The sequence below is a fragment of the Nomascus leucogenys genome, chromosome 20, assembly GCF_006542625.1.
Source record: "Nomascus leucogenys isolate Asia chromosome 20, Asia_NLE_v1, whole genome shotgun sequence".
Classification (NCBI taxonomy): domain Eukaryota; kingdom Metazoa; phylum Chordata; class Mammalia; order Primates; family Hylobatidae; genus Nomascus; species Nomascus leucogenys.
The window spans coordinates 83,303,013-83,330,945 of record NC_044400.1 but is presented as its reverse complement, the minus strand read 5'-3'; the positions used below and the strand labels follow the sequence as shown (position 1 = coordinate 83,330,945).

Sequence of the window (27,933 nt, the reverse complement as noted above, 5' to 3'; positions counted from 1 at the left end):
AGAGAGGGGGCGGTGGCTTCCGGGATGTGGCGCGGTCTTTGCGTCTGGTTACTGCCAGGCAGCGGGTTAGGGGCTTCATCTCTCTGCGTCCTCAGTTCTGGGAGGCCTTGGTGATTCGGCCACAGACTCAGCCTCCGTTGCTCTGTGACCTGCGGGTATTGGATGATTCGTAGCTAAGACTCCCGAATACCCCAGAAGTGGGGAAATGGTGAGTGTGCGGGGCAGGGCGTCCCAAGGCTGAGGAGGTCTCATCGGAGCTGGCGGGAAATGGCGGCGGCGGGACCGAGTCTGGGAACCGAGTCCCCGCTGACGCTGCTCAGCCTTCGGGCCTCAGCCCCCTACGGTGAGGGACCTGGGCTCCTGTCGGTCCCCGCACAGCGGCTCTGGCCCAGCCTGCAGCCTTCCTTGTGCAGCTCTGCGCCCACAGCCCCGCACCTTCCCCAGGCTGTGGGGTGAGGAGTAGCTTATCTGGAAGCCGCCCGCGTGGCGTGCGAGATGCCGGCGTGGGAGGAGCTGTGGGAGGAGCTGTGATCTGAGGATCCCGTCCCTACTTTACCCTGTTCGGAATGAGATCGAGGCCCCATCAAAACATAGAGTTCATGTGAGCAGACGGGGACTCATTAATGGGACAGCGCCGGCCGTGGCTCGTGGTTTGGGGTCTGCCAGCGGGTCTTGAAGGAAAGGCTTTTGTGAGGTGTGTGAGGAAGCGAAGCAAATCACCCGCCCGCTCCAACTTGCCCACCAGTCCCCTTGCCCTGTGCGCCTCCTCCGCGTGGCTGTTCCTGAGTGGCATCTTTTAGAATACGCTAGTGTGGGTGCGCGCAGCGCTTCGCTGAGTTCTGTGAGTAGTTCTGCCATAGTGTTGAACTTGAGGAAGGTGTGGGCCCCTGGTTTGTAGACAGGTGTTCAAAAATGAAGATGGGTGTCCAGAGGCAGGGACTGGCGTCTGCAGGGGGGCAGCTGCGGGTAGAGCGCTGAGCTTGTGGGGTCTGCGCTGACTCTGGGTGGTGTCGTTAGTGAGTTGCTGGACAGCCCGTTGGGGTTGGAGCATTGACTGGTGTTCAGCAAACGCCTCACGTTTCCTGTCAGAGGAAGGACATGGCTGAGCCTGGGCTGGAGGGAGTCGCCGGTGTCCGCGGGAGACCAGCCGGGTTATGCACATGCGCTGTCCTGCTGCGCACTGTCCTGTTCCTCCAGGTCTCCTCCCGGGGAGAGGGGACTGAGAACTTGGAGGAAAGGAGTTCTGAGAAACATCCCTTCCCCGCACCCTGCTGCCAGCCCCCACCCAATGCTAACCCACTCCTGAGCTCGCCCACTGGGCATTCGCACGGCCACACTTGTCCCAGGACAGGGTTCTACCCTCAGGAATTGTGGCCATGGCAGCTTTGCTCCTAGCTTTTTCTCCCAAGAATACACACAGTGCCCAGAAGACTCCTGGTTCATTTTAACCCCAGATCTGTAGCAGGAATCTGTTTTCTTCACCCACCCAGGCTTCTGGACCACCTGATCCTAATCTCCTCTGCCAGAGTTTAGCCCTGCCTGGGCCTGAACTTGTAGCACAAACCAGTCCTTTCGTCAATCCTGCCTTGCCCCCACCCAAGGCTCTTGATAGCACCTTTCTTCAGCTCTTTTCTTCCCCACAAATCTTCTTTCCTGTGCACACAGTTTGCCCAAGTGCATCCTCATGTGCTACAAGAATTCAGACGTTAGTGAGTTCAAGAACATGCCTTTAGACCTGTAGGACCAAATACAAATCAGAAGAGGCGTAATGCTTTCTCTTTAGAATGAGGGAAGAATTTTTGCTCTTCTCCCTTAAAGCATTTAGTTTGAAAACTTTTATATTTAAATATTTTCTCTGCTTCTTTGAAATATATATAACTCATTTTAATCTGTTAACTAGGTGATTTGTCTTTTTTGACTCAAAATTGTCTTTAGGACATGGAAACTATTGCTTTGAAATGTGAATGGCAAGAATATACAACCTATTCCACAATTTCTGTAGGAGAGTAGGAGGCTGCCTTCAGCAGGTACCTGCCTTCACATATCAAATCTACCTCCTGTCCTGAAGCTGTGGGAAGTTTATTTTCCCTTTGAATATTACCAATTAGAAAACCCAGATGACCTCCCAAATTACTAGGTGAAAGTGTAATAAACTGTATATGATACATGCTACTGACAAGTCTTCTACTTGAGAGCTAATTATGGTGACTTTGTTTTGGCAATCTCTTAGTAGATTGCCTGTAATGCACATCACATTTTGTTTAATTCTCTAACAACACATTTTCTTGCTGTTCTATTATTTTGGACAGTATTTTAGGATTGTAGATGATTTTGCTGTTATATTTTCCACACGCTGTCAAGAATTACCAGATGTTATACACAAAGTGCCCACCAGGCTTCATTTTAGAGAAGAACCTTCTTAGGATTCCAGTCACAACCCACAGTTGTGCAGCAAAGTGCACAAAGTGCAGCAAAGTGCTCCCCAAAGCTGCAAACAAAATGATCTATTTGGGATCTACAATACCTTCTATAGCAGTTTGACTAGATTTCTACAAAAATGACTTTTTAGGATAGCGATCAGTTTTTCCACCTCTTTCAGTGCGCCAGTGATCTTCAGATCTGACACTGATTCAGAAATCATGGGGTCCATAAATCCAGCCAGGTTCACACATGTGCATTGATTAAACCTGAGAACTTCAATTCTCTCCCTTCTCCCCTTGCCCAAATGCCCACAAATGTGCTTACCAGCCCTCCAAGTCTTAAATGTGCAGTTCCAAATTCTGAGTTTATGTCCTGGGATTTGAGAGAAGAACAGAACTTTTGTTTGAGAAATACAAGTTCTTTTAATTGTGAGACCAAGTGATATGTTAAAATGAGACCACAGTCCTACTGTTCCCCTCTTTGAACTGTTTGTCTTTTGAAGTTGTTTGCTATTGCCACAAGTGGATATAAATTAACCTAATAATGCCATACTGGACACTATAACCCACACCTTATAGCTTAACAATGTATATAGCCAATCACTAACCAATGTTACTTCTATAAACCAATAAGAATTTCTGACAGCTTTCTATCAGTTCCTTCTGCCTTTCTTTTTGCCTTTAAAAATATACTTGTGACTGCTTCTAATTGGAGTGTATATTCAGGGCAGCTTTATAGTCCAGGGTTGCAATCTTCAAGCTTTGGCCCAAATAAACTCTCTTCTTATATTATGTTTACCTCAGCTTTTTCCTTTTAGGTCAAAAAAAAAATTTTTTTTTTTTTTTTTTTTGAGACAGAATCTCACTCTGTCACCAGGCTGGAGTGGTGCAGCACTCAGCTCACTGCAACCTCTGCCTCCCAGGTTCAAGCAATTCTCCTGCCTCCCGAGTAGCTGGGATTACAGGCCCATGCCACCATGCCTGGCTGATTTTTTATATTTTGTAGTAGAGACGGGGTTTCACCATGTTGGCCAGGCTGGTCTCGAACTCCTGACCTTGTGATCTGCCCACCTCGGCCCCTATAGTCCTGGGATTATAGACATGAGCCACCGCACCCGGCCAAAATATTCTTTAGAATGTGTTGAAGGAGCCTCCATGAGGGGATCTCTCCTCTGGTTTTACTCTGCTTGCTGTAACCCCTAAGAATACTGAGACACATTAATCCCACCTATAATCTGCACATAAAAGCTGGCCTAGCCTAGGATTCCCAAGACTGGGCCAGACTTTGGGCAAAAGACATACAGAAAACTCACAGAAGGCATTTTTTTTTTTTTTTTTTTTTTGAGTCGGAGTCTGGCTCTGTCGCCCGGGCTGGAGTGCAGTGGCGCAATCTTGGCTCACTGCAAGCTCCGCCTCCCGGGTTCACACCATTCTCCTGCCTCAGCCTCCCAAGTAGCTGGGACTACAGGCGCCCGCCACCGTGCCTGGCTAATTTTTTTTTGTAGCGATGGGGTTTCACCGTGTTAGCCAGGATGGTCTCGATCTCCTGACCTCGTGATCTGCCCACCTCGGCCTCCCAAAGTGCTGGAATTACAGGCGTGAGCCACTGCGCCCGGCCACAGAAGGCATTTTCTGCATCACGAGAGGTCAACATAGACATCATAAGCCCCACTTTCAGAGTGGAGCCCTTTGAGTTTTCCAGATCTTGTCCAGTTAACCTGGTATAGCTGTGTGCGAGGCTTCTGGTGTGAACAGAATTCTGTGGCAGAATCTGTAAGTGTAAACAATCACTTTAGCAGTAGGAGCTCAGGGCCACAAAATCTCCAGAGCCATAGTCACAACTATGCCTCCCTGTAAACTGTGTTACTGGAGTAGAGTACTTTTGTCCTTCCCCTTGCCTCAGAGTTAGCTGATCAGGGACAGGACTTTCACATCTGGATCCAGGATATGCAGCTCCACCAGGGCTGTTCCATTTTCTGTCTGCACTCCACAAAGTCAGCCTGTCTCTCCTGCCTGGATCACTATAGGGGCAGCATCAGCCCAGGGTCGCTGGGGACACTCTCACCAGCATCTGTGAGTATCTGAGACGTTTGAGGATGTCCTGTGCAGACTGGGGTCGGTCTGACCCCGAAGTCTAATTCTGCTTCCATTTTAGAGAAGGAGAAATGATTCATCCGGGGTTTGTTCCTCCCCTCACAGAAAGAATCTCCTTGGTTTGTATCCAGATAAGAGTTGCTTCAGTTTTCTGGTATTGGTGAAAAATGAGGAGATCTGAAGACTCAAACTGATCAATAAATTAATTGCTTCTATTTCATATGTTCATTAGAAAAAGATATGAAGCAGTCATGGTCACTACCATCAACAAACTTGCAGCCTAGAGTGCATGAATAAATGGTTGAATTCAGCATCATGTGTTGAGTACAAAGAGGGAAACTGTACAGAGACCTAAGCTTCATTTGGGCTACTTCTCTTTTATTGTTTTCTGAGTTTTTTATTTTTTTTTAGACAGTCTCGCTCTGTCACCCAGGCTGGAGTGCAGTGGTGCTATCCCGGCTCACTGCAACCTCCACCTCCTCGGTTCAAGCAATTCTCCTGCCTCAGCCTCCTGAGCAGCTGGGACTACAGGCGCCCTCCACCACGTCGGCTAATTTTTTTTTTATCTTCAGTAGAGACGGGGTTTCACCATATTGACCAGGCTGGTCTTAAACTCCTGACCTTGTGATCCACCTGCCTCAGCCTCCCAAAGTGCTGGGATTACAGGCATGAGCTACCGTGCCCAGCCTGTTTTGTGAGTTTTGATGCCATTATGTGTTACTATTTGTATTGTGTTTACCTTGCTAAGAATAAATATTTAGCTTCTAATATAATTGTTCTAGAGAAACATAAGGGTTTTGGTTAAATTCCTTGTTACTGTATGTTATACAAAAGACAGAGAAGTGGCTAAAATAGATTAAAATTTCACAAATTCTGGGAATCAAGTTTCTCTTGGGCAGGCTTAGAAAAGACAAAACCAAAAGTACTTAGTGACATAGAGAGCAGAAGCCTAGGGCCCACTTTCTGTCCCATTCCTGCCCAGATCCACCCTCTTCTGATCCTTGTCCAGGTCTGAGCCAACACTGAAATCTCTCACAGAACTGATTAGTAGAGGAGATCAGAGTTTGGGGTGGCTACTCCAATCTCCTCTCCAGAGCTGGTGCCCACAATTTTCTGAAACCCAAAAGCCAATAAATAGGGAAAAGCTATATACTTTGGGGCCTTAAATCTTTTCTATAAAATCAAAACTAATGTTTCTAGAGACATCCCACCCAGCAACCTGTTCTCTATCCCTGCAGTTTCAGTGGCTTTTTCTTACAAGTCTCAAAGTAAATACAAACACAAAAATAAAAAAATTCCTCTGAATTGTACCTAACACTTTCTTTGGCTCTCTCCCATCTATTTAGCTATTATTCTATATATATTTTTTTAAAAGTCAGGCAGAACAGAAAGGAAATGGAAATTCTGGGCCCTGCATTTAAATCTGGGAAGTATGGGACACCTAATGTCTACCTCCCAGGATGTTATGAGAATTAACACACATAACATGAGCTTCCCATCACAGTGCTCTGTGACATAAATCTGAGCACATATTACATGCCCCATAAAGATGGCATTAATGCAGATGCACATGTTGTTTTTCAGATACAGACTTACTCAGACATTGCCACCATCTCCAACTTCTGTAACCTTATGGGGTCTGCAGAGAATGCCATGTTTCAAGATGATGATTGGTGGTCTTAGGATGAAAAGTATTTGTGTTGTGATAACAGTGTTGGGGTAAGGGACTCTGTGTGCTGTGTCTGCTTTCTCTGGGTGGTACTATAATGGGTCTAGAGGGAGGAGCATCAGCATTAACAGGAGACTTGCTGTAAAAAGCTAATTCATGGACCCTTTTCAAACCTGCAGAATTTTGTTACTTACAGTGAGGCCTAGAATATCAAATGTGTATGTACAATGAAGCTTGAGAAGCAGTGCTTAGCTAAGTGACTCTCAGTCCAGTCTTCCAGTAGGATCACACGGACAGTTTGAAGAGAAACCATCAGCTGTGCCCTCCCCACAGATCCTGTCTGTTGTTCTGGGTGAAAAGTCCTTATTTTTTTGTTGTTGTTGTTGTCCCAGATTTATTGAGAATAATACAGCACTACAGAAAAAATTCAAACAGGTCCCCGAGGCGTTTTGAAATTCATCCCAACTGTAGGCTGAGTGACCTGAAGGTTGGACAGACTGCCGAAGTCCAAAAGCTTCAGCATTTCCTTAGTGTCAGGATCTACTTCAATTATCTCCTGATCCAAGGAGATTTTTTAAAATCAGTTCCTTGCATGATTAAAAAAGTATTTAAAAAGTTCCTTGCATGATTTAAAAAGTCCTTATTTTGTAAAATCAGTTCCTTGCATGATTCTACAGTGAGGCCAGGGTCAAGCATGAGGGCTTCCAGATACTTTACTGAAAGGTGAGTTCACCCTTTGTTCCAGGAGGTCACAGGGTATACTCTGCTTGGTTTTGGTGGGGGAAGGTCAGCGTAGCCCATTATTTTTATTGCAGGAACAGAAACTGTTGGAATGCCTTCCTTTTTCCGCAGAGCTATAGAATACTTTAGAGAACATTACTGTGTTGAAAGTTATTTTATCAGATAATCCCAGTCAGTCACATGCCAGAACTAGCTCTCTTAACTCATTTCACCTGTAGTCAAATTAAGAACTTTGTCCCTTGATACATTTGTATTTTCAGGAACTCTTAACATTCAGGGATGTGGCCATAGAATTCTCTCCAGAAGAGTGGAAATGCCTGGACCCTGCCCAGCAGAATTTGTATAGAGATGTGATGTTGGAGAACTACAGGAACCTGGTCTCCCTGGGTGAGGATAACTTCAATACATAATTCCTAATTCTTCTCAGAGCTTTATTTTATTCCTTTGAAGAATTTCTCCTGGGAACTTTTATGTTTTTACATAAACCTTCTCTTTCCTTGAGCTAATTTGAGTCCTTCACTCTAGGTTAGTGGTAATTCTAGAAATTCAGTGACATAAAATATTGTTTCCACATCTTAAAATCCAATTTGCACCACTTATTTTTTATTCAGTAGTACTCAGTAGTGGAACTTAGAACCCGCAGATTTAAAATACTTAAATATTCTAAAGATTCTGTCAGGAAACAATTTTTGGATTAATTTTCTAGAATCTTCCATAATATCTCTCTATTCTGCTTAGCATAGTACTAGGTTGGTAATTGGAGAATCCCCATCAATAGTCATGTTACTATTTTTTTCAAATAAAACAGGTGTTGCTATCTCTAACCCAGACCTAGTCACCTGTCTGGAGCAAAGAAAAGAGCCCTACAATGTGAAGATACATAAGATCGTAGCCAGACCCCCAGGTAGGTGACAGTGAATGGAGGAGAGGACACAGGCGAGGGGACCAAAGGTCAAGAAGGAAGCCAGGCCTTAAAATGTGGTTTGGGGCCGGGTGCAGTGGCTCACGCCTGTAATCCAAGGACTTTGGGAGGGTGGGTGGATCACGAGGTCAAGAGATCGAGATCATCCTGGCCAACATGGTGAAACACCATCTCTACTAAAAATACAAAAATTAGCTGGGCATGGTGGTGCGCACCTGGAGTCCCAGCTATTCGGGAGGCTGAAGCAGGAGAATCACTTGAACCCAGGAGGCAGAGGTTGTGGTGAGCCGAGATCATGCCACTGCACTCCAGCCTGGTGACAGAGCTAGACTCTGTCTCAAAAATTAAAAAAATAAAAAAACCAGGTAGTTTGAGAAGCTCTGCTCCAATGAAAATAATTTCTGAAAAAGCTGCATTTTTTCTCATGTTCACAAATAGGGGCATCTTCTGTCCCATGCTGTTAAATCTAAGAATTCTCTTTTTTCTTTAGTGATCTCCCTTTAAGTTTACAGGGAGAGCTAATGTCCACCTTATTGCTTATAAGGGGCTGCATGATGTGACTGCTGTTCCATTGCTTTTGGAGACACGAATATTTGTGTTATTGAGGAGCTCTATGTCAAAGTATTTTTTTCAAATATTCTTTTTGTATTATGTCTAAAATGTGTAACGTGAGTAGTGGACATACTGGGATTTGGTTCAGAAATCCCAGGAACACCAGGGACAGATGTTGTGTCTTTTCTACTTAGTGTTTTTTAATCCTATGGAGGTTGCAAATGTAATTCTACAAAAATTCTTACTCAGTAGTTTTATCAGAACAATATGCATTTCCTAAATATGAAAAAAAAGTGATGTTATTTTACTTCAAAATGTTACTGTTTTAGTATAAACTCATTTGTAATTTAAACTGTATATGTGCAAATTTTGAAATTATAATATAGTTTAACGCATGGGTTTCCAACATTTTGGCTTCCCTGGGCCACATTGGAAGAAGAAGTGTCTTGGGCCACACATAAATTACACTAACACTAATGATAGCTGATGAGCTCGGATATCTGAGATCGGGAGTACGAGACTAGCCTGACCAACATGGAGAAAGCCCGTCTCTACTAAAAATAGAAAATTAGCTGGGTGTGGTGGTGCATTCCTGTAATCCCAGCTACTTGGGAGGCTGAGGCAGGAGAATTGCTTGAACTCAGGAGATGGAGGTTGCAGTTTGCCAAGATTTTGCCATTGCACTCCAGCCTGGGCAACAAGAGTAAAACTCTGTCTCCAAAAAAAAAAAAAAAGTATTTGAAAAATTTTTGTGATATCCTCATTGCAATACTCCTTAGAATAAACTCACTTCTTACCTACATCGAAATTTATTTTACTTGACAATATGTAGAAACAGCCCCATGACAATAACAATTACACCCTCTCAGAGGATATCACACACCACCACACCTGGCTAATTTTTATATTTTTAGTAGAGATGGGGTTTCACCATGTTGGCCAGGCTGGTCTCGAACTCCTGACCTCAAGTGATCCGCCCGCCTCAGCCTCCCAAAGTACTGGGATTACAGGCGTGAGCCATTGTGCCCGGCTCTCTTTCTTTTTTATAACTCATTTTGTTCATGCATTGTTGCAAAAAAAACTAGTAATCTGTGTACTTTTGTATTTTATTTTATTGGATCCTGGTCACATAACTATTACTGGGTCTACAGTGAAGTTAATGCTTGGCAGATCTGTTATTTAAGCATCAGACAGTTGAGGATTCCATTTTCTGTGGAGACTGAACTTTAAGATCTTGATCAATAAGACTGGTGCTGAAAAAAAAAACTCAGTTAATATCTGCAAATGGAGATGCTGATACAATAAATATGAGTAGGTGTGGCTCCTGCTGTTTGGCTCTTGTGAGATGTTTGGAAATGCTCTAACCTAGTCATTGGACAGGTTTCTAGATGAGCATTACTGAGCCTTGATCACAGCTGAGAGGGTGTGAAACTGATTCATAGGGCTGCTTCAGGATACACAGCTGAGACCAAAGTCTTCAGGTTTGTTTCTGGGTTCATGACATTTCTCCCTCCAGATTTCTAGGTGGACAGGACTTCTCCCAGCCTCTAGCTGCCAGGGACTGGAGCTTGGTTATAGGACTGCTTCACAATTCACAGTGGGAATAAAGTCAGCATGCCTACAGGGGCACATATGGCTGTGCTTTGGGGCAGATCACAGGTTAGGAAAAACTCCTCCTGGATTTTGGTTGCATGGACTTGAGCCAAGTTGTAGTGCCACGTCAAGATCCACCATCAAATAAATATTGGCAAGCCTACATCCAGGGGCACAGATGGATGTTTCTGTCTGTGGGTCCCTGTGTGAGTAGATTTCTTCCACATCATGACTGACATGTGCAAGGGGTGGATTTCGGGGTAATTCAGAGATCACAGACAGAACCAACATCTAAAGCCCTTTCACCTGAGACACAGGACATTATGAATCCTCCTAAGTGTCTTGGCAGATGGTGCTAGTGGCATAAACAAAACCAAATGATCTATAGCTGTGTTTACAATGAGAATTAATTACATTTCATTCTGTATTGTGGGCAAGCATGCCACTCAAGCAAGGGCACACCCTCTCAATACAGCCCTCCTCAGTTTTCGGTTCACAGTCTTACACATGGATTCCAAAGTTGCCATAAAGGTTGTTTTGTCAGGGCTTAACTGCTGCATTTTTGTTACCGTAGAAAGTGTGGGTAGAGAGCCTCCTATTCTGCCATCTTGCTATGTCATATGTTCCGATATGTTCTATGTCAAATTTATCTGATTACAGATTCAGAATTTCTGAAATAAAATACTCAGATTTACACATTGTGTAATAAGTAAACATATTGCAATGCTTCATTCTCATTAGAGCATTTTATTAATTATTGAAATGCATTTGCTTTTACTGCGGCACATGGCATGTCAAAGATTCAAAATGCCAGCTCTTCATAAGTCACAGTTGAAAACTAGTTATTTAAAGGATTGTTTTTATGATACGTCTGTATTATATTCAATATTTTATAGGTCAGAATTTTCTCTTATTTTCAACTGTATTTTACTGGGGAGTCTCTTTTCATGTAGGTTCTCCTTGATCATTTACTTTTTTGTGTGTTTTTAATCTTCATATTTGTATGGTAATTTTCAACTTTGTACCTTTTATGACCATGTATTGTTTAATTCTAATAAAAATCATTGGAGCAAGTTAAAAAAAAACATATTATATATGTGACATTTCTGTTGCCTATAAAAGTTATCTATGTGGTATTTGCCTGCAAAAATCACTTTGGGCAAATTTAAAAATATATATAAATGCGAATTTTCTATTGCCTATAAAAGTTATTTGTATGGTATTTGCCTGTATAAATATTGCCCTACTTTGTTTATAAATTATTCATTTTCTTGGGTAGTCATCAGTATTTCCTTGTGTAGATGAGCAGTCAAAGAAACTGTACATTTACCATCTATTTATTGTTTGATTATATGTTATTCTGTGAGAGAAACACTTGTTATTTCAAGGTGATTTTTGAAAAATGTAACCGTTTTAGGTAGATGTAAATATTTAATTGTGATGAAAAACATAAAATTGCCATTTTAAACATTTTCAAGTATACAGTCTAGTGGAGTTAAGTACATTTACATTATTTTGCAATGGATCTTTACATTAATTTTATCTTACAAAAGTAAAATGTAATAATAAATAAACTGCCCTTTTCCTCTCTTCAGCTCTTGGAAAACACCATTTTACTTACTGTTTCTATACTTTTGGCTGATTTTTATATTCGTATCACTATAATTATATAGTGATTATAGTGATATAATGTCTGTTTATTTTTTTAACATAATGATCTCAGGCTTTGTTTTTGTAAGATGTGTCAGAATATCTTTCTGTTTTTGTTTCTTAAGTTCTAGGGTACATGTGTACAATGTGCAGGTTTGTTACATATGTATACATGTGCCATGTTGGTGCGCTGCACCCATTAACTTGTCATTTACATTAGGTATATTTCCTAATGCTATCCCTCCCCCCTCCCCCACCCCACGATAGGCCCCGGTGTGTGATGTTCCCCACCCTGTGTTTGAGTGTTCTCATTGGTGAATTCCCACCTATGAGTGAGAACGTGCGATGTTTGGTTTTCTGTCTTTGTGATAGTTTGCTCAGAATGATGGTTTCCATCTTCATCCATGTCCCTACAAAGGACATGAACTCATCCTTTTTTATGGCTGCATAGTATTCCATGGTGTATATGTGCCACGTTTTCTTAATCCAGTCTATCATTGATGGACATTTGCGTTGGTTCCAAGTCTTTGCTATTGTGAATAGTGCTGCAATAAACATACATGTGCATGTGTCTTTATAGCAGCATGATTTATAGTCCTTTGGGTATATACCCATTAATAGGATGGCTGGCTCAAATGGTATTTCTAGTTCTAGATCCTTGAGGAATCGCCACACCGACTTCCACAATGGTTGAACTAGTTTACAGTCCCACCAACAGTGTAAAAGTGTTCCTATTTCTCCACATCCTTTCCAGCACCTGTGGTTTCCTGACTTTTTGATGATCGCCATTCTAACTGGTGTGAGATGGTATCTCATTGTAGTTTTGATTTGCATTTCTCTGATGGCCAGTGATGATGAGCATTTTTTCATGTGTCTGTTGGCTGCCTAAATGTCTTCTTTTGAGAAGTGTCTGTTCATATCCTTTGCCCACTTTTTGATAGGGTTGTTTGATTTCTTCTTGTAAATTTGTTTGAGTTCATTGTAGATTCTGGATATTGGCCCTTTGTCAGATGGGTAGATTGTAAAAATTTTCTCCCATTCTGTAGGTTGCCTGTTCACTCTGATGGTAGTTTCTTTTGCTGTGCAGAAGCTCTTTAGTTTAATTAGATTCCATTTGTCAATTTTGGCTTTTCTTGCCTTTGCTTTTGGTGTTTTAGTCATGAAGTACTTGCCCATGCCTATGTCCTAAATGGTATTGCCTAGGTTTTCTTCTAGGGTTTTTATGGTTCTAGGTCTAACATTTAAGTCTTTAATCCATCTTGAATTAACTTTAGTATGTGGCATAAGGAAGGGATCCAGTTTCAGCTTTCTACATAGGGCTAGCCAGGTTTCCCAGCACCATTTATTAAATAGGGAATCCTTCCCGCATTTCTTGTTTTTGTCACGTTTGTCAAAGATCAGATGCTTGTAGATGTGTGGTATTATTTCTGAGGGCTCTGTTCTGTTCCATTGGTCTATATCTCTGTTTTGGTACCAGTACCATGCTGTTTTGGTTACTGTAGCCTTGTAGCATGGTTTGAAGTCAGGTAGCGTGATGCCTCCAGCTTTGTTCTTTTGGCTTAGGATTGTCTTGGCAATGCAGGCTCTTTTTTGGTTCCATATGAACTTTAAAGTAGTTTTTTCCAATTCTGTGAAGAAAGTCATTGGTAGCTTGATGAGGATGGCATTGAATCTATAAATTACCTTGGGCAGTATGGCCATTTTCACAATATTGATTCTTCCTATCCATGAGCATGGAATGTTGTTCCATTTGTTTGTGTCCTCTTTTATTTCATTGAGCAGTGGTTTGTAGTTCTCCTTGAAGAGGTCCTTCACATCCCTTGTAAGTTGGATTCCTATGTATTTTATTGTCTTTGAAGCAATTGTGAATGGGAGTTCACTCATGATTTGGCTCTCTGTTATTGGCGTATAGGAATGCTTGTGATTTTTGCACATTGATTTTGTATCCTGAGACTTTGCTGAAGTTGCTTATCAGCTTAAGGAGATTTTGGGCTGAGACGATGGGGTTTTCTAAATATACAATCAGGTCATCTGTAAACAGGGACAATTTGACTTCCTCTTTTCCTAATTGAATACCCTTTATTTCTTTCTCCTGCCTGATTGCCCTGGCCAGAACTTCCAACACTATGTTGAATAGGAGTGGTGAGAGAAGTCATCCCCGTCTTGTCCCAGTTTTCAAAGGGAATGCTTCCTGCCCGGGTGCAGTGGCTCATGCCTGTAATCCTAGCACTTTGGGAGGCCAAGGCGGGCAGATCACAAGTTCAGGAGATGGAGACCATCCTGGCTAACACCGTGAAACCTCGTCTGTACTAAAAAAATGGAAACAATTAGCTGGGTGTAGTGGTGGGCACCTGGAGTCACAGCTACTCGGGAGGCTGAGACAGGAGAATGGCATGAACCCGGGAGGCGGAGCTTGCAGTGAGCCAAGACCGTTCCACTGTACTCCAGCCTGTGCAACAGAGTGAGACTCTGTCTCCAAAAAAAAAAGGGGGGGGGGTATGCTTCCAGTTTTTGCCCATTTAGTATGATATTGGCTGTGGGTTTTTCATAAATAGCTCTTATTATTTTGAGATACGTTCCATGAGTATCTAGTTTATTGAGAGTTTTTAGCATGAAGGGCTGTTGAATTTTGCCGAAGGCCTTTTCTGCATCTATTGAGACAATCGTGGTTTTTGTTGATGGTTCTGTTTATGTGATGGATTACATTTATTGATTTGTGTATGTTGAACCAGCCTTGCATCCCTGGGATGAAGCCGAGTTGATTGTGGTAGATGAGCTTTTTGATGTGCTGCTGGATTTGGTTTGCCAGTATTTTATTGAGGATTTTCACATGGATGTTCCTCAGGGATATTGGTCTAAAATTCTCTTTTTTTGTTGTGTCTCTGCAAGGCTTTGGTATCAGAATGATGCTGGCCTCATAAAATGAGTTAGGGAGGAGTCCCTCTATTTCTATTGATTGGAATAGTTTCAGAAGGAATGGTACCAGCTCCTCTTTGTACCTCTGGTAGAATTCGGCTGTGAATTCGTCTGATCCTAGACTTTTTTTGGTTGATAGGCTATTAATTATTGCCTCAATTTCAGAGCCTGTTATTGGTCTATTCAGAGATTCTGTTTCTTCCTGGTTTAGCCTTGGGAGGGTGTATGTGTCCAGGAATTTATCCATTTCTTCTAGATTTTCTACTTTATTTGCATAGAGGTGTTTATAATATTCTCTGATGGTAGTTTGTATTTCTGTGGGATCGGTGGTTATATCCCCGTTATCATTTCTTGTTGCATCTATTTGATTCTTCTCTCTTTTCTTCTTTATTATTCTTTATTAGTCTTGCTAGAGTCCACTTCACACTCTCTTTGCCTGGGTATCACCAGCAGAGACTGCAGAACAGCAAATATTGCTGCCTGATCCTTCCTCTGGAAGCTTTGTCCCAGAGGGGCACTCGCCTGTATGAGGTGTCAGTCGACTCCTACTGGGAGATGTCTCCCAGTTAGGCTACATAGGGGTCAGGGACCCACTTGAGGAGGCAGTTTGCTCATTCTCAGATCTCAAACACCATGCTGGGAGAACCACGGTTCTCTTCAGAGCCGTCATACAGGGACGATTAAATCTGCAGAAGTTTCTGCTGCCTGTTGTTCAGCTATGCCCTCCCCCTAGAGGTGGAATCTACAGAGGCAACTGGCCTTGTTGAGCTGCAGTACACTTTGCCCAGTTCGAGCTTCCCTGGCTGCTTTGTTTACTTACTCAAGCCTCAGCAATGGTGGATGCTCCTCCCCCTGCCAGGCTGCTGCCTCTCAGGTCAATCTCAGACTGCTGCGCTAGCAGTGAGCAAGGCTCTGTGGGTATGGGACCTGGCAAGCCGGGCGTGGGATATCATCTCCTGGTGTGCCCTTTGCTAAGACCACTGGAAAAACAGTATTTGGGCAGGAGATCCCGATTTTCCAGATACAGTCTGTCACAGCTTCCCTCGGCTAGGAGAGGGAAATCCCCCAACCCCTTGTGCTTCCCAGGTGAGGCGATGCCCCACCCTGTTTCGGCTTGCCCTCAGTGGGCTGCACTGCACCCACTGTCCAACCAGTCCCAATGAGATGAACCAGGTACCTCAGGTGGAAATGCAGAAATCACCCATCTTCGGGCAGGTGTGGTGGCTCACGCTTGTAATCCCAGCACTTTGGGAGGCTGAGGTGGGCGGATCATGAGGTCAGGAGATCGAGATCATCCTGGCTAACACGGTGAAACCCCGTCTCTACTAAAAATACAAAAAAAATTAGCCGGGCGTGGTGGCATGCTCCTGTAGTCCCAGCTACTGGGAGAGGCTGAGGCAGGAGAATGGCGTAAACCCGGGAGGCAGAGGTTACAGTGAGCCGAGATCACGCCACTGCACTCCAGCCTGGGCGACAGTGAGACTCTGTCTCAAAAAAAAAAAAAAAAAAAAGAAAAGAAATCACCCGTCTTCTACGTCAATCATGCTGGGAGCTGCAAACCAGAGCCGTTCCTATTCAGCCATCCTGGAATGGGAGGTCTCTGCTCTATTTTTAAATTGTGTGTTATTTTTGTTGTTAAGTTTGTTAAATATTCTATAAGTTTATCTTTTGTTGTGTATATTCACAAATATTTTCTTTCATTCTGTAGATTATCTCTTCACTTTGTTAATGTTTTCTTTGCTGTGCAAAACGTTTTTAGTTTGTTGTAATCCCATTTGCATAATGTTACTTCTTTTGCCTGTGCTTTTGAGGTCTTACTTATAAATTCTTTGCTCTGTAATATGTGGTAAAGCATTCCTCTATATTTACCCAAATAGCTTTATAGGTTTGGGTTTCACATTTAAATCTTTATGTGCGATTGAGTTTTTTATACCATAAGAGGTAGGGGCCTAGTTTCATTTTTTGATTATCATGTAGATAATCAATTTTCCTAGCACCAATTATTGAAAAGACTGTCTTTTTCCAAATGCGTGTTCTTGACATCTTTGTTGAAAATCACTTGCCTCTAGGTTCATGAATTTATTACTGGGCTCATTGGATAGTTTGATCTGTCTGTTTTTATGCCAGTATCATGTTGTTTTGCTTATTATAGCTTTATAGCATATTTCGGAGTCAGGTGGTGTAATGCCTCCAGCTTGATTCTTTTTACCCAGGATTACCTTTGCTATTTGGGGGTCTTTGGTTGGTTCTGGTTAATTTTAAGCTTGTTTATTCCATTTCTGTGAAAAAAGTCTTTGGTATTTTGATAGAAATGGCATTGAATCTGTAGATCACCTTGGGTAGTGTGGCCACTTTCATAATGTTTTTTCAATTCATGAGGAAAAATATCTTTCAATTTTTATGTCTTTTTCAGTTTTTTATCAATTTTGTTGTTGTTTGTTTTTTGAGACGAAGTCTTACCCTGTTGGCCAGGCTGGAGTGCAATGGCACAATATCAGTGCACCACAACCTCTGCCTCCTGGGTTCAAATGATTCTTCTGTCTCAACCTCCTGAGTAGCTGGGATGACAGGCGTTTGCCACCACGCCCCGCTAATTTTTGTATTTTTAGTAGTGACGGGGTTTCACCATGTTGGTCAGGCTGCTCTCGAACTACTGACCTCATGATCTGCCCACCTTGGCCTACCAAAGTGCTAGGATTACAGGCGTGAGCCACCACACCCAGCATTATCAGTGTTTTATAATTATCAGTGTAAAGAGTGTTCACCTTTTCAATTTGGTTTGCTGCTAGACATATTTTATTTTATTTATTTAATTTGGGATGGAGTCCTGCTTTGTCGCCCAGATTGGAGTGCACTGGTGTGATCTTGGCTCACCACAATCTCTGCCTCCTAGGTTCAAGCAATTCTCCTGCCTCAGCCTCCTGAGTAGCTGGGAGTAGCTGGACTGCACCCGGTTAATTTTTGTATTTTTAGGAGAGACAGGGTTTCGCCATGTTGACCAGGCTGGTCTTGAACTCCAGACCTCAGGTAATCCTCCTGCCTCAGCCTCCCAAAGTGCTAGGATTACAGGCGTGAGCCACTGAACCTGGCCAACTGGTGGCCAGGTGGATGCAGAAGCAACATTGGCAAAATCGAACATGCCTGTGTGATTTAAGAAACTCGATGAATTAGGTATAGATCATATGTACCTCAATACAGTGAAGACCCTATATGACAGATTAATAGCTGATATCATACTGGATAGGAAAGAGCAGAAATCTTTTTTTTTGAGATCTGGAACAAGACAAGGATGTTTTTATTTTATATTATAATTGTGTATGACAGCATTCAACTGTGTACGCTGTAAGACTGAAGACTGGAGCACAAGTCAAATATGGATCACTGATATGTCTATTTCCAATATGAGTCTATGTTTATCTGTATGCATATTGGTTTTGTATTGTTTATAGTTGTTTACTTGTTCTGTTTGTGTGTGTTCAATGGTGGTTTTGAATAGTCATTGAAATCCTCCTAATATTACTCTCTATTTATTTGTAAATCTATATTTGTGTGGGGGGGAAACACTTTTGCGACTTGAAGATAAGTTCAAAAACTGTCATATGTCTGTATCTCAAATTTTAGATACTATTTTTAATTGTCAAAAACACATAAACTTTACAATCTTTTTTTTTTTTTTTGACATGGAGTCTCACTCTGCCACCCAGGCTGGAGTGCAGTGGTGCGATGTCAGTTCACTGCAACCTCTGCCTCCCAGGTTCAAGCGATTCTTCTGCCTCAGCCTCCTGAGTAGCTGGGATTACAGGCACACACCACCATGCCCAACTAATTTTTGTATTTTTTGTAGAGACGGGGTTTCACCATATTGGCCAGGCTGGTCTTGATCTCCTGACCTCATGATCTGCCCGCCTCGGCCTCCCAAAATGCTGAGATTACACCGCATCCAGCCAAAACTTTACAATCTTAAATACTGTTTTTTTTCCAAAGTTTGTTATCATAATTTAAGTTCTGGGGTACATGTGCAGAACATCCAGATTTTGTTACATAGGTATACATGTGCCATAAATACTTCTAAGTATTTACCTTAGTCATATTATATCGATATTGTTATGCACTCTATCTCTGGTGTTTTCTGGCCTTTTACAAAAACAATTCTGTTTTCTATTTTAGAGTCAGACTGCTTTATGTATCTCATGTAAGTTGACTCATGCAATTTTTGTCTCTTCATGGCTGACTTACTTTGTGTTACACAGTGCCATCAACATTTATCTTTATTATACATATTAGGATACTTTTGCTTTTTATAAACAGCGATGTTTCATTATTTTTTTTAAAGGATTTTTTTTTTTGAGACAGAGTCTTGCTGTGTAACCCAGTCAGAATGTAAGTGCAGTGGCACAATCCCAGCTCACTGCAACCTCCACCTCCCAGGTTCAAGCAATTCTTGTGCCTCAGCCACCCAAGTAGCTGGAATTACAGGTGTGTACCACCACGCCCAGCTAATTTTTCTATTTTTAGTAGAGACAGGGTTTCACCACATTGTTCAAGCTGATTTCGAATGCCTGACCTCAAGTGATCCACCTGTCTTGGCCTCCCAAACTGCTGGGATTACAGGCGTGAGCCACCATGCCTGGCCAATTGGCCAATGTTTCATTATTTTAATATTTCAAATTATATTTATCCATTGATTTGGTGAGAGAAATTTTCATTACTTTCATTTATTTGTTTTCAATAACTGCTACAATAATTGTGAGTGTCCAAATTACTCTTCATGTGACCATATGTGTGAGAGTTCATATTTTTGCCAGATTTTATTGATTTAGCTGTTCACCTTCATACTCATACCAAATTGTTTTAATTCTTTAGCTTTGTATGTTTTTTTGAAATCAGGAACTGTAGTGTTTCTGACATTGTTACTCTTCTTGAAGATTGTTGAGTGCTTCATTGTTTCTTGAAATTCCATACAATTTGGGGGTTGCTGTTTCTTTTTCTGGAAGAATTTAATTAGAAATTTGACAGGGATTGCATTTAATCTGGAGATTGCATTAAGGAATTTAGACATCTTCTTTTTAGGCAAAATTGTTTTATACTGCTTTCAAGTCTTCTATTCCCTTATGAATATTCTGTCTTGTTTCATTATTCATTGTAGAAATTGGGGTATTGAAATATCCTACTACAATTACATTGCTCCCTATATCTTGCTTTAATTCTGTCAGTATTTGCTTTGTATATTTTGAACCCTAGTGTAAGATACACGCACACACACACATTAATATATGTATATACACATTTGTCATGGGTTCTAAGTAAATGAACCTGTTTATTATTGTTTAATGTCTTCCTTTGCCCCTTATGAGCTTTTAGTTAAAGTATATTTTATGAAATAGAGTTTTTGACTTAAAATGTACTTTGTGTTATATAACTTGGACCTGTTCTCCTTTTAATTGGTTATTTCCATGAAATGTCTTCTTTCATCTTGCCTTTTTCAGTCTCCTTTAATCATTAGACCTCAAGTGACTTGTAGAAAAACAACTTGGATCTTGTTTTTTAATTTTTGCAATCAGTCCCTTTATTTGGTACATGTATTTTGAATGGTTAGTTTACTTCATAAATTATTGAATAATTTGCTGAAATAGAAAGGCTTACCTGTTTTATAAATTGTTTTACTGGATTTTTTTATTTCTGTCCCTTATTTTCTTTTTCTGTCTTCCTGTTTGTCTTTTAGATTTTTGTGTTGATAGGACTTCTTATACTTTTGTGTATCTATACCTTTGTGGTATCTTGGGAATTCTGAAAAATTTCTTAAAGATAATTTTTTTTTTTTTTTTTGAGAGGGAGTCTCACTGTGTCACCCAGGCTGGAGTGCAATGGCACGATCTCAGCTTACTGCAACGTCTGCCTCTTGGGTTGAAGCAATTCTCCTGCCTCAGCCTCCTGAGTAGCTGGGACTACAGGCACACGCCACCACGCCCAGCTAATTTTTGTATTTTTAGTAGAGACGGGGTTTCACCATATTGGCCAGGATGATCTCGATCTCCTGACCTCGTGACCACCTGCCTCAGCTGCTCAAAGTGCTGGGATCACAGGCATGAGCCACCGGGCCCAGCCAAAATAATATATTTTAAACTCTCAAAAATGTAACTTGAGTTGCATTTGAAAATTCTTCCTCATTACATCTGCCCTCAATGTTGTTATTGATGTCACTAATCATATTTTTTATGTTGTATATTTATTACCAGATTATGATGAACAGTTTATAATCATTTTTATGCTTTTATCTTTTAAATTTTAGAGAAAAAACTTTTTTGCACTATTATAATGATACAGAACTTTATATTTGTGTATGTGCATGTTTTTCAGAAAGTTATATGTTTTCATATAATCATATTTTTTTCTTGCATCCTGTTATTTTCAATGGAAGATAGTTCAGCATTTTTTTTTATAAGGCAGGTGTTGTTCTAATATACTTTTCAGCATTTGGTTATCTTGAAAGGTCTTTACTTTTTCTTCATTTTTAGGACTGTTTTACTGGTTATATTATTCCCACTTAGAAGCTATTTTTCCTTCAGCACATTAACTATATCACAACTTTCTCTTGTCTGAAAAAATGTTGACAGATTCACTTGTTATTTTATAAGAGCACACTTATAAATGACACATTTATATTTAAATATATTTAAAATAAGAGTTTAAAAAATAAGAGTTTAATATTGCTTGCTGCTTCTGAGATTCCATTTTTGCCTTTGACTTTTAAAACTTTGCTTATTATGTGCTTTGTTATAAATCTCTTTGTGTATCCTAGTTGAAGTTTGTTGAGCTCCTTCATTTTTTTTTTTTTTAAATGAAAGTCTTGCTCTGTTGCCCAGGCTGGAATGCAGTGGCACAATCTTGGCTCACTGCAAGCTCTGCCTCACAGGTTCACACCATTCTCCTGCCTCAGCCTCCCACATAGCTGGGACTACAGGTGCCCACCACCAAGCTCAGCTAATTTTTTTTGTATTTTTAGTAGAGACGGTTTCATCGTGTTAGCCAGTATGGTCTCACTCTCCTGACCTCGTGATCCACCAGCCTTGGCCTCTCAAAAGTGCTGGGATTACAGGCATGAGCCACCATGCCTGACCACATTTTTTTTTACTTTTGAAAATTTCTCAGGCATTATTTTTGTATTTTTCACCTCCATGTTTTTTATATTTTTAATGTTTGTTTTCATTTACATATATATTTTTTAATTGAGTTTTGTTACCATTTAGCTCATTGAGTTTTATTCAGGTCAAATTTTAAAACTTTGTACGTCTTCATTTTTAATTTTTGTTCTGGATTTTTTTTTTTTTTGAGATGGAGTCTCATTCTGTCACCCAGGCTGGAGTGCAATGGTGTGATCTTAGCTCACTGCAACCTTCACTTCCCTGGTTCAAGCAATTCTCCTGCCTCAGCCTTCCGAGTAGCTGGGACTACAGGCATGTGCCACCTTGCCCAGCTAATTTTTGTAGTTTTAGTAGAGACAGAGTTTTCACCATTTGGGCCAGGATGTTTTTGATCTCCTGACCTCATGATCTGCCCGCCTCGGCCTCCCAAAGTGCTGGGATTACAGGCATGAGCCACCATGCCTGGCCTTTTGTGATTTGTGTGTGTGTGTGTGTGTGTGTGTGTGTGTGTCAGAGTCTCGCTCTGTCTCCCAGGCTGGAGCGCAGTGGCGTGATCTCAGCTCACTGCAAGCTTTGCCTCCTGTGTTTACGCCATTCTCCTGCCTCAGCCTCCTGCATAGCTAGGACTACAGGCACCATCACCACGTCTGGCTAGTTTTTTTTGTATTTTTAGTAGGGACGGTGTTTCACCATATTAGCCAAGATGGTGTCTATCTCCTCACCTCATGATCAACTGACCTCAGCCTCCCAAAGTGCTGGCATTACTGGTGTGAGCCACCATGCCTGGTCCCTTTTCTGAAAATTTTTAAATTGTTGGACCATGTGATTCTAATATTTTGTATACATTGTAATGTTTGGTTGTTATTTGAACGTTAACAAAAAGCTATTTGTCACAATCTTTACAATGTAGCTTTTTCCTGACATAGTCTGAAACCAGTTGTCCTTGATAGAGATCATGGTAACCTCTCATACATGTTCTAAGGATGTGTCCTCTCTGGAATTTTGTGTTTATTTTTCAGTTAAAAGGGTTTGTTCATGTTTCTTTTTTTTTTTTTTTTTTTTTGAGACGGAGTCTCGCTCTGTCGCCCAGGCCCAGGCTGGAGTGCAGTGGCGCAATCTCGGCTCACTGCAAGCTCTGCCTCCCGGGTTCACGCCATTCTCCTGCCTCAGCCTCTCTGAGTAGCTGGGACTACAGGCGCCCACCACCACGCCCGGCTAATTTTTTGTATTTTTTAGTAGAGGCGGGGTTTCACCGTGGTCTCTCATGTTTCTTCTTAACAGTCTCTAATCACTTGTTCTACCTGTTGTCTGTATTTAGCACTGCAGTCTGCTCCTGAAACATTTACATTTGGTTTCAGCAGACCCAATCTGTCCTCCCAAAGTATATCATCATTTCTATCAGCACTCTGTGTGGTATTGGAGACAGAAACCAGGTTTTGTAAAGACACTCAAAAGCCAGAAGTAAGGATATGTGTATCACTATTTTTCGTTTCTTTAAAGGAAGAAGCCAGGAGTTGATACTTTACTCCTAATGGCACAGTGCTATATTGGGGAGGAGGAAGAGCTGTTGGTGGGTAAATTTAACAAACATTCATTCCTGTTCTATGTGGCTCTTGGCATTGTGCTTACCTGAGGGATTGCATACAATTAACTCATTTATAGATTTCACACAAAGGCATTTTGATCACTATATGTTTGTTACATGTATATGTGAAGAAGTTATGACTTGTGGTATTTTGTTATGCGATCTTACTAGCGTACTTTGTATACTTTTATGATTTGTAAAGTATATGCATATGAATCTAGTAACTGGGATAATTTGTTATTTTTATTTCTTTCAGCTATGTGTTCTCATTTCACCCAAGACTTTTTGCCAGTGCAGGGGATAGAAGATTCATTCCACAAACTTATACTGAGAAGATATGAGAAATATGGGCATGATAATTTACAATTAAGGAAAGACTGTAAAAGTATGAGTGTGTGTAAAGTGCAGAAAGGAGTTTATAGTGGAATTAATCAATGCTTGTCAAATACTCAGAGCAAAATATTTCAATGTAATGCACATGTCACAGTTTTTAGTAAATTTGCAAATTCAAACAAAGATAAGACAAGACATACTGGAGAGAAACACTTTAAATGTAACGAATGTGGCAAGTCATTTCAGAAGTTCTCAGACCTAACTCAACATAAAGGAATTCATGCTGGAGAGAAACCCTACACTTGTGAAGAACGTGGCAAAGACTTTGGATGGTACACAGACCTGAATCAACACAAAAAAATTCATACTGGAGAGAAACGTTACAAATGTGAAGAGTGTGGCAAAGCCTTTAATAGGTCAACAAACCTTACTGCACATAAGAGAATTCACACCAGAGAGAAATCCTACACAGGTGAAGATCGTGACAGAGCCTTTGGATGGTCCACAAACCTGAATGAATATAAGAAAATTCATACTGGAGATAAACCCTACAAATGTGAAGAATGTGGGAAAGCCTTTATACATTCCTCACACCTGAATAAACATGAGAAAATTCATACTAGAGAGAAGCCGTACAAATGTAAGGAATGTGGCAAAGTCATTACCTCATCCTCAAGCTTTGCTAAACATAAGAGGATTCATACAGGCGAGAAACCCTTTAAATGTTTAGAATGTGGTAAAGCCTTTAATATTTCCACAACCCTTACTAAACATAGGAGAATTCATACTGGAGAGAAACCCTACACATGTGAAGTATGTGGCAAAGCCTTTAGACAGTCCGCAATCCTTTATGTACATAGGAGAATTCATACTGGAGAGAAACCCTACACATGTGAAGAATGTGGTAAAACCTTTAGACAGTCCGCAAACCTTTATGTACATAGGAGAATTCATACTGGAGAGAAACTTTACAAATGTGAAGACTGTGGCAAAGCCTTTGGACGGTACACAGACCTGAATCAACACAAGAAAATTCATACTGGAGAGAAACCTTACAAATGTGAAGAGTGTGGCAAAGCCTTTAGTAGGTCAAGAAACCTTACTACACATAGGAGAGTTCACACCAGAGAGAAACCCTACAAATGTGAAGATCATGGCAGAGCCTTTGGATGGTCCACAAACCTGAATGAATATAAGAAAATTCATACTGGAGATAAACTCTACACATGTAAAGAATGTGGGAAAGTGTTTAAACAGTCCTCACACCTGAATAGACATGAGAAAATTCATACTGGAAAGAAACCCTACAAATGTAAGGAATGTGGCAAAGTCATTACCTCATCCTCAAGCTTTGCTAAACATAAGAGGATTCATACAGGCGAGAAACCCTTTAAATGTTTAGAATGTGGTAAAGCGTTTACTAGTTCCACAACCCTTACTAAACATAGGAGAATTCATACTGGAGAGAAACCCTACACATGTGAAGAATGTGGCAAAGCCTTTAGACAGTCTGGAAACCTTTATGTACATAGGAGAATTCATACTGGAGAGAAACCCTACACATGTGGAGAATGTGGCAAAACCTTTAGACAGTCTGCAAATCTTTATGCACATAAGAAAATTCATACTGGAGAGAAACCCTACACGTGTGGAGAATGTGGCAAAACCTTTAGACAGTCTGCAACTCTTTATACACATAAGAAAATTCATACTGGAGATAAAACCATACAAGTGTAAAGAATGTGGCAAAGCCTTTAAGTCATACTCCAGCATTCTTAAACATAAGAGAACTCATACCAGGGAATGTCTTACGAAGGTGAAGAATGTGGCAGTCTTTAAATGCTCCTTGATCCTTTCTAATCATAAGATAATTCATAATGGAGAGAAACTCGACAAATGTGAAAAATGTGAGAAAGCTTTTAACCACACCTCAATCTGTTGTAGACATAAGAGTAATTATATTGATGAGAAGCCAAATTAAAATTGAAAATGTGGCAAAGACTTCCAATTCTAGTCACTTCTTAGTGTATGTAATTCCTACTGAAGAAAACACCTGGAAATACAAAAAATGTGGCAAAACTTGTAACCAATGCTTAGTATTTTTGCACATGATAGTATTTATATGTGAGAATACTTGTACAAATATAAAAATATACAAAAGCTATTAATGTCTATTTGAAATTGATAGTTAATAAGAGCATTATAAATGTAATTTCTGTTGAAAGACCTTTTAGAAAATATAGGCCATTAAAGTGAAGAAGAGTAGTCTTAAGACAGAATACAAAGATAAAGAGGGCTCTAGTATCTGTACTTGTATCCCAGAACTTACTATATACATTTGTACTAGAGGAAAACTCTGAAGCAGTTGCTTAAACTTTGTTCAACATCAGAGAATTTATATTGGAGAGAAATCCTACAAATGTAATAAATGTGGAAAAACCTCTGTCCAGAAACTGCAGGTTAAGAAACACCAGAGGCCAGGCGCAGTGGCTCACACCTGTAATCCCAACACTTTGGGAAGTCAAGGAGGGTGGATCACCTGAGGTCGGGAGTTCGAGGACAGCCTGACCAATATGGAGAAACCCCGTCTCTACTAAAAATACAAAAATTAGCAGGACATGGTGGTGCATGGCTGTAATCCCAGCTACTCAGGAGGCTGAGACAGGAGAATGGCTTGAACCCAGGAGGTGGAGGTTGCAGTGAGCCAAGATCGTGCCATCGCACTCCAGCCTGGGTAACAAGAATGAAACTCTCTCAAAAAAAGAAACACCAGAGAGTTTTTACTAGAATATAACTTGTAGATGCAGTAAATGTGAAGAAATATTTAGGCTAAAATTAAGACTATGTAAACATCAGAGGATTTACAGTAGAAAGAACTAAGGAACTAACACTTCAGACTTTAAAATCAGAGTATTAAGTATAACAAAAGTTGAACCTGTTGGAAAAGTTCTTTGTATATAAGTTGAAAAATAGGTTTTTGAAGAGATATATTCAAAGTATATTTTTTTCACTTGAAAAAAGTAAAAATTTTTTTGAAAAGCAAATAATTCAACTCTAAAATTATACTATTTCAACATTCTCATGTGAAAGCATGTGATGAATTGTTGCTGCATCAGAGATATGAGAAATTCCTTTGCATTAGGTGGGCATTATTCATACACTTCTACATGAAAGAGAAATGAAAGATGCATCAGGAAAATCTGAGCAGAGAGGCTTTTAGTGGTTGACTTATTGAGTGATGCCTGAAGTAGGTGTTCAGAGTAATACTTTGCGTTATACTGAGAGAGAATCTGAATTTTAGTAGTAAATTGTTTTGCCAACTGTACATGTATGTAATAAATGTAATAAAATGCAGTAAATTTAAAAATTATCTTAAGATCATATGTGAACTTAATTTTTGAAATAAAAATTGTTATTGTGTTAAAATTTTTGTGCCGTGAATGATTTTATTATGCCACCAACTTTCACCTATCCCACGTTACTCAAGGGTGTACATTAAAGATGGTAACAATGTACTATCTGGTAATATAATTGAATGACATCCCTAGTCTTTTTCCAGTGGCTTTCAACAGCAAATAAATTGAAGAATATTGTTTGCATGTTACATTTTTATTCTTACTGAAATTTTTCAAAAGGTTTTGTGAGTACATAGTATGTGTATATATTTATGGCATATATGGGTTATTTTGATACAGGCATACAGTATGTAATAATCACACCACAGTAAATGAGTTATTCATCACCTCAAGCATTTACCCTTTGTATTACACACAATCCAGTTACACACTTTAATTATTTTTAACTACAGGTCATTTTATGTTTGTAATAAACATACATTCCTGAGTCTTGAATACTTTTCAGAAATATTTCATATATATCTTTGAACATGTGGCATGTCCTCCTGCAAACACATACAGACTTTTAGTTTTAATTTACATAGAGTTAAACATATAAATTTTGTGCTCTAAAGATAAACCTTGGGCGCAAGGAAATTATGGAGCAAGCAATTGTGTTTGCGTGAGAGTTTGTACCTATTTTCCAAAGAAAATAGCAATATTGGAACAAAGAAGATTCTATTAATACTGTGGATAGGTAATTTACTAGAAATCTAGAAACTAAAACATTTTGAAGTCAAATCTATATTCTTTTCATTTAATTACTGTACAATCTAATGGATCATTGTTGAGAATCTCCCCATGCCAGTCAATTCTGGTTCTATGTGGTCCTCAAGCTCTAGCTATAATTTTCTCATTTTTTTTTTGTTTTCACTTCATAAAGTATGTGAGCTTGTCAGAAATTGTAAAAATCGTTTTTAT

The 27,933-nt window shown here is 40.4% G+C and overlaps 1 protein-coding gene across 2 annotated transcripts; it reads left to right on the top strand.

Moving 5' to 3' along the window:
- Positions 1-27,043, top strand: ZNF721 (zinc finger protein 721). 2 transcript variants are annotated; one of them, XM_004091697.3, is made up of 4 exons: positions 1-208; positions 7,185-7,311; positions 7,733-7,828; positions 23,541-27,043. In XM_004091697.3, the coding sequence occupies exons 1-4, from the start codon at positions 206-208 to the stop codon at positions 25,352-25,354; spliced, it is 2,040 nt and encodes a 679-aa protein (XP_004091745.2). In that variant the 5' UTR covers positions 1-205; the 3' UTR covers positions 25,355-27,043. The 2 variants fall into 2 exon arrangements, with proteins under 2 accessions (XP_004091745.2, XP_004091743.2); XM_004091695.3 differs by lacking the exon at positions 7,733-7,828 and having other exon boundaries at positions 64-208.
- Positions 27,044-27,933: the final 890 nt, after the last annotated feature.

Coding starts and splice junctions, on each gene's coding strand:
- ZNF721 (XM_004091697.3), top strand. Junction 7,312..7,732: donor CAGGAACCTGGTCTCCCTGG/GTGAGGATAACT, acceptor CAAATAAAACAG/GTGTTGCTATCTCTAACCCA. Junction 7,829..23,540: donor GATCGTAGCCAGACCCCCAG/GTAGGTGACAGT, acceptor TATTTCTTTCAG/CTATGTGTTCTCATTTCACC.